The sequence below is a fragment of the Trachymyrmex septentrionalis genome, unplaced genomic scaffold, assembly GCF_001594115.1.
Source record: "Trachymyrmex septentrionalis isolate Tsep2-gDNA-1 unplaced genomic scaffold, Tsep1.0 scaffold44, whole genome shotgun sequence".
NCBI lineage: Eukaryota > Metazoa > Arthropoda > Insecta > Hymenoptera > Formicidae > Trachymyrmex > Trachymyrmex septentrionalis.
The window spans coordinates 732168-739241 of NW_017305611.1; the positions used below are offsets into that span (position 1 = coordinate 732168).

At 36.2% G+C, this 7074-nt stretch overlaps 2 protein-coding genes across 2 annotated transcripts in view; one reads left to right on the forward strand and one right to left on the reverse strand.

Moving 5' to 3' along the window:
- Positions 1-2695, forward strand: part of LOC108751472 — a 38643-nt gene extending 35948 nt beyond the window's left edge. The window contains exons 14-16 of the mRNA XM_018491700.1: positions 336-557; positions 979-1321; positions 2404-2695. Coding sequence (XP_018347202.1) covers positions 336-557; positions 979-1321; positions 2404-2679 — 841 coding nt within the window. The 3' untranslated portion in view covers positions 2680-2695. The remainder of the gene's footprint in view (positions 1-335; positions 558-978; positions 1322-2403) is intronic.
- Positions 2696-5246: 2551 nt separating this feature from the next.
- Positions 5247-6585, reverse strand: LOC108751353 (39S ribosomal protein L30, mitochondrial). Its single transcript, XM_018491472.1, has 4 exons — positions 6475-6585; positions 6188-6328; positions 5630-5756; positions 5247-5555 (listed from the first exon to the last, which is right to left on the reverse strand). Exons 1-4 carry the CDS (start codon positions 6480-6482, stop codon positions 5262-5264), a joined length of 570 nt encoding a protein of 189 aa, XP_018346974.1. The 5' UTR covers positions 6483-6585; the 3' UTR covers positions 5247-5261.
- Positions 6586-7074: the final 489 nt, after the last annotated feature.

The following is a 7074-nucleotide window of genomic DNA, read 5'->3' on the forward strand; positions in this document are numbered from 1 at the left end:
GCGAGAGAGAGATATTCTGAAAAATCCTTAATTTTTAATCAATTCTAGGCTCTCTGTATGTATTTGTATGTATCATAAACAATGCAAGCAAAACCGTAAATATTTCCTGAATGATAAAATACAGGATCTATAATAAAAATTATTGTTAATATTGTTAAGTCCATTATAATGGCAAACTACAGGATGTTCAAAAAAACTATTTAGCATTTTAACATTACAAATGATCGAGGTTTCGTCCTATGTTCACCAAGGCTTTTTTTCTCAGTATGGTGTGTACTATTTATCATATAAATGCTAAATATTTTTTTATCACTCTGTATAATCGCCCACTACAGATTGGGTTGTCCTACGCCGCCATTGCAAAGGGATCCGTTTTCTCCATTGCCACCAAAGATTTCGGTACTTCCACCAACCCCCGATCTCTGCACAAGGCATAGATTGCGAAATGGATTGCACGATAGCCCAGGACGTAACAGTCCTAGTTATACGCCTGCGGATGGTAATACCGAGGATGGCAGCGAGGACGATCTCGATTGCGATGGGGAACCTCCTTACAGGTATAATAAATTATAATTGTTTTGTATACTTATTTATCTGGTTAATTTATATGTAATTATCAGAAACATATCAAGATTTCTTTCTAGCTATTAAGAATAAAAGAGAAACGAAATAAAAAAAAAATTGTCAAACTTGTTTGATCCTGAACGTCTAGCCAATATTAAAATTCAACGAAACCTATCGTAGCTCAATTATAATTACTTATTGATTAATAATTATCTAAATTCCTAAAAACCGCAATAACCTGAAAATTATCATAAAACGCTACATTTTCATTCGGTCTTTCAACAAGATTTGTTTAAATGATCACAAACAAATTATTACAAAATATCATTTTCGGAAAGAAGCTCTTTAAGAAGATTTAATGAAATTAAAGCGACTTTTTGATTTCTTCTGTCCGTAACAATCGTTCTCACGCAGAGCTTTGAGACGGTTTGGTACAATGAGCAGCCTGGATCAAGATGACGAGCTGGATGAGCAGGGAGACGATGATAATCGGGACACGGAGTCGCCACCATCTGGCTTGAGAGCATGGACTGCCCGAGCGAGCAGCTATGTCGTCAGCAAGATGGTTTTGCTAGAGCAACTCAGCGAAGGTGTCGGCGGTTATCTTCTTCAACCGCCAGTACCTCCGGAGCGAACTGAGTTCTCGTTAGATCCAAACGACGAGGAAGGTACCACGTCCGGGGCGACTTCCGGTGACGATATATGGGGTACGCCGACTTCCGGCGGACCGGACGATGAAAGCTTCAGCGCCAATTCGGTAATAATATTTTCAACGATAATACACAATATTAATATCCAAATAGTTTAGAAGCACAATGAAGCCCCAATGTGAAAGATTTTATCAAGTGATCACGATTGACAAACTTATTTCTAAATATATTAAATACTTATTTCATGAAATGGAGAATTCATAATTAGTTCTTATTTCAAGATCATCTTAAGTAATGTATTAAGATGTCAAGATGGCTTTGTGATTAGTTTTTGACACCTTAAAACTACTCGTATACCTAAGATGGTTCTAAATATAAAAATCGACTACGAATATATTGACCTATGTATTACAAGACATGTAATGAATATTATAAGTTTCATTTTTTTTCAACAAATCTAAAACAACTTAGAAATAAATTCTCCAATTCATGAAAGAGGAAATCAGTATTAGTTTATTTAGAATAGTTTAGTGTAATACAATTTATAAACATTTCAAGGCTAAATATTTCATCGCGTCGGCTTTCAGTAAAAACTTAGTAACTTATTACAGTGTGCATTATAAATTATAGTCTATATTGCATTGCGTAAATAAATAATGATCACTTGATACGGATGAGTATGACTATTTTCACATAAGCTTGCTTGAAAATAGCATCTAGTTCCGAAGCATTAACTCATTTAACTTGCACTCTGCATTAAACAAATTGCATTTACTTTGAGAACGATTTGTACGAAATTTAATGTACAATACCATGGCAAGTAGTTTTTTATTTTTTAATTCATGGAATTAATTCATAGAATTAATTTGATGAAATTTTTGCGACAGTATTCTAAACTACAAGTCGTCGTACCTATTGCCCCAATATTTGTCTAATTGCGACTGTTTCACTTGAGATACATAAAACCACAGAATCAAATGGTCGCACTTAGCACTGAATATGGGATCGCGAACGTTATTACATTAAATCAGGGGCCTTTTCATCCTCGGTATAGGCGTGTGTAACGCAGGAATGCAGCGATAAAAAGAAGATAGAATAAGCTTCGCACGCTTGCCTGCATGACGACGCTTGCCTTCTGTTTTTCTTTTTGCAAAGAATCACTAGCCCGAGCTGTGCCTGACTTCCCTAGCCGCCGCCGAACGGCTGCAGCAGCAGCGGTGGCGCGATGGGTGCCGGTGCCATCGGTGAGGACAATTACGGCCTAAATCTGTCAGCGGAGGACGATGCCGATCAGGAATCAGAGAATGAGGATTGCTCGTTGCCGGAGCTGAGCATGGACCAGTTACTGGGCAGCAGCGGTAGTTTGGGCTCGTTGCGCTGTTTCCTGGGCAGGAGACGGCTGGAGCCGCTGCCGGAAGAGGAGGACTCGCCTGGCAGCGGTAAGCACCAGGTCGGATGGTGGTGACAGCGGTTTCAAGCGACGTCCAAGTCGAGCGTCGGTGGGAATGTGGACGAGCGCGACCGCGTCTTCGCTAAGCTGAGCCAGGAGGACGAGGAATTCCGTCGGAAGATCGTCGATTTGCATCGCAAATTGTCAGACGTGGACGCAGCGTCGGAAACGGCCGGTTCACCCAATTCAAAGAGTTCCAAGGAAGCCGAACGTCTGAAAGAGCTGGAATCCGTCGCGAGAAGAGCGGAGGAGACCAATTCTCGTAATGTCGAGGAGATGAACGCCGAGAAGAGGCGGGAAGCGATGCGGAGAGAAGACTCCGCCGAGGTGAGCGACAAAAGAAGACACAGAAGTAAAAGGACCGATCAACTAAGGAGGTCAAAGAGGTTCGAGGAAGAGTTTGACGATCAGAATGAGAGAGGGAGTCCGTCCAGCGCTGGCGAGACAAATTTTCTGAACAGACTGAGGCTAAAAAGACGGAGCATGAAGCTACTGAGTTTTCTGAGCGGAAAAGCAGCAGACAGATCGCAAGAGGAGAGGGCAGCGCGACTACTGAGGATGTATATGCCGGAAAAGGGCGGCGCCAGGTCGACGCAGAACACAATCTCGATTCATCATACGTCAAGGGACAGACGGTTCTGGAAATTGCGCAATCGGAGACGAACCAGTTCCGCGTAAACTCATACATAAGAGTCGTCGTGTGGGTGATGCTTTACTCGTGCGTCACGCTCGTTGCTGTCGAATATATAAAAAAGATCATGTCGCTCTATGCGAAAAACTGAAGACTATCGAGAGTATCGTGTTTTGAAATCGTTACGAGATAACTATTTAGCATTAAAATTATTAATTGCAAATAAAATATAACATTAACAGTTATCTTGATACAAAACGGTAAATTCGTAAGTCGCGTGTTAGCTTAAAAAAACATTAGATAATATATTAAAATGTATTAGTATACTGAAGTATATAATAATTACTGTGATAGCATAGAGGACGATTAGAAATGATTACATTTAAAGATGACACTGCGAGGAATTAATAAGATTTGACACACGAGTAAATCATAGCTCAGGAAATCGTGTATTAAAACGGAAAGAGATCGCGGTGAACGGGGAAAATCGAAAGAGAACGGCAATCATTATCTCTCCGTTACTAGGACTTCCAAAACATTCGTATTTATTCGAGACTTTTTGAATTCTGCTCGAGCATGTACGAGGCCGAAGTTGTTTTCATAGAGTGGTAGTAGTGATTACGAATAGTTGACATTAGGTTTAACTGCAGTTTCAATCTAGTTCACTTCTTAGTACCGCAAGGGAATAAAAGTTACAGTTGGTCCTCTATCAGTGACAACGGAAATGCAACTCCAGGATTAGTTGAGTACAGTTTCAGAATTGCGCTATTAGTAAGCTTGCTAAATCTCGCGACAGGACATTCTGGGTACGGCCTAGCGGATCGTTTCCGGATCATTTGAGCTGATCGGCAGTTTGAGTTGGAATCGGCGAGTTTCGCTCGTGAATATAGACTTCTTCTGAATTTCGACTCTTTTTTTGGAACACTGTATCTAAGTAGGTCCGCACGACTGACCCAAAGCGGCATTTATCTTCCACTTATTATACTAGGTGTCCCGCAACAAGCTGCTGATATCTTACGTAAGGTATTGAGGCTACTTTATGTCAAGGAGATAAATAAATACGAATTACTCGGAACGGCTGTAATATAATAATATTAAATTTAATTTATTATTATATTAATAAATTAAGATATATTAAATTCAAGTTTATTATTATATTGCAGTCGTTATTATGCAATAACAATCTAATAATGAGTCCTAAATTTAATCCTAATTTAATTGAACGTAAGATTATATATTGTAAATCGGAACCTAATATTTATATTTGAACATTTTGACTAAAAGTGAATCGAAAAACCTATGATTAAGATAATAAATCTTATTGCAGGGCATCTTATAAATCTTGCTCCTGGTCTGCGAAGAGTTCCACAAATTCATTGGATGCATATAGTCATAGATTTTAAAATTGAAATCTCATTAGTCATATATATTTTAGCGAGAGTTTATCAAAGAGACATTATCTTAATTTAATATTAATTTTCAGTTTTAAATATATTTCATGAAGTATTAAAATCAATTTGATAAAGTTAAGATTTAAATGAATTGAAAATTTTATGCAATCTAAGAACGTGGGACGCTTTAAACAGACTAAGAATTAACTAAAACACTAAAATTTTAACATTTTACTGTTAGTAGATTGTAAACTGGTCGATTGACCGCATATGAAAAATATAAATAAAACTATATTATTTGTTCAATCGTTTCCTTCGTATCTCTTAAAGTGCAAAATTGTCTTTCATGAATATTATTTTTACATATTCTTCATACACACAACTGCTTCTGACTGACTGTAAATTTCTTCTGACTGTACTATACAGGGTAATTTGAAAGTTTTTTCTCAGGAAGAGAATTTTAATCGAGGATTACCTATCAAAGGATTATTTTGAAGGTTCCTCCATTGATAGATTAACATATCAATGACTTATTAACAAATATTTAATTTTATTATATTTAATTCAAGTATCTATTACATCAAATTTCCCTCTAACCACTTAAGTCTCAGTTTTTCTTGTATAATATCACGATTCAGCTTCTTTGGATTGTTCATAAACTGTTCCACAGCTTCTTCGCGAATAGGTTCTACTTTCGGTACAACATAAAATGTGCCATTCTCGTGTAAATATGTGCCATTTAGATCGTCCGTGGTTGGCAATTTGTCGGGTAACTTTATGGGAACGATCTTTACCAAATGCTTTACTTTCCAGAGCATGGCACACATATCTGGCGTGTTTTTTACGATCACTAGAAGATTTCCGTGTTTCTGTAAAAAACGATTAAGCGAATAAAGAGTTTGTCAAACACTATCCTATGCTTTATGCATACAACTTTGGCTACCTTATCTTCGAAACCTAAATTTTCGAGCACCCTTTTCTCCCACCATGGATTACCTGCAAAAGGCTTTACCCGTGTTACTAATAACAGCTTGCTCGGCTCAAATGATGGATCAACATGATCTGGACGTCTACAAATGTAATTTTGAGACCAGAAGTAGCAATTGTGAGATTTACTAAGTGTGAGTTGTCATTCAATTCTTTCAGAGTTCAAGATATATTTTTCTCAGTATTTAACAATTTTTCAGAATTCAATGTTTAAAGAAAAATTTCTTTAAATCTTTAAAGATTGACAAATCTTTAAATTTTGACAAATTATTAAATACTGTTTTTGTCTTGTTTATCTTTAGTTACATAAAAATGGAAGGAATTGTTTTGAATGTTAAAAATTCAAAAATGTTTTAATTTATAAAAAATGTAAAAAATAAATTTATAATTCAAAAGATTTACAATTTGAAGGATTGAGAATTTCTTCGTGGTAAATATATTGTATTTTATTGTAACTCATGAGCGGAATTTCGAAAAAATTAGAATAGATATGATGTAATATAACCTCACGTACCTTGGAAAAAATGTAACATGCCCATATTTTACCCCTTCCAATTTACCCTGTGCATCTTTCCATTTAATTCTACGTCTATGAATATGACGTACGAAATTTAAGAAAATAGGTGCACCAGTCAGTTTAGTTATCACGTTGCAGCTAAAAATTAAATTTCGTAAGTCTTGAGTATCAATGTATAGGTTAGAGCTAACTTGTTCTTGGAATAAAAGTCAATAACACTGCCTCGTATATCGTTCCTATCATTCAAATAATTATAATAATTTGTCTCAAGTTTGTTTACTTACGTAAACATTGCTCTTTTGTCTTGTGTCTATTTATTACAAGTAATATCACACAACCAACACTGATCAACACTCTTGATTCATATCAACTGGTTGGTAATTACATAACGGGTGTGTGGCGCCAGCTAGTGATGATAAAGGAAAAACCAGTACAGAAATTTCATGAATGAGCAATACCTAATAACAGTACTTTCTTCCATTGAATTCATCTTTACCGACTACAGAATTAGGAAATCCAGAATTGTGCTTGAAACGCAATAATCATTATAGTATTATAGAAACAAAATGTGTATGAAAAATTCTGTGATCAATCTCGAAATGATCTCGAAATGACAAAGTCTTATTTTTCCCGTTTGTTTTAAGCAATTTTAACGAAAATATTTAGGCGGGTAATTTATTTAGGAATTTTTAATTGTCAGGGCATTAAAATAAGAAATTACGTATTAAGAATATAAATATGTTAAAAATACATAAATACACACGAAACAAATACGATGCAAAAAGATTACAACCAGATAGATTTTTACTATTAGTTTTTTTTGTATTGTTGTGTGTGTGTGTGTGTGTGTGTGTGTGTGTGTGTGTGTGTGTGTGTGTGTGTGT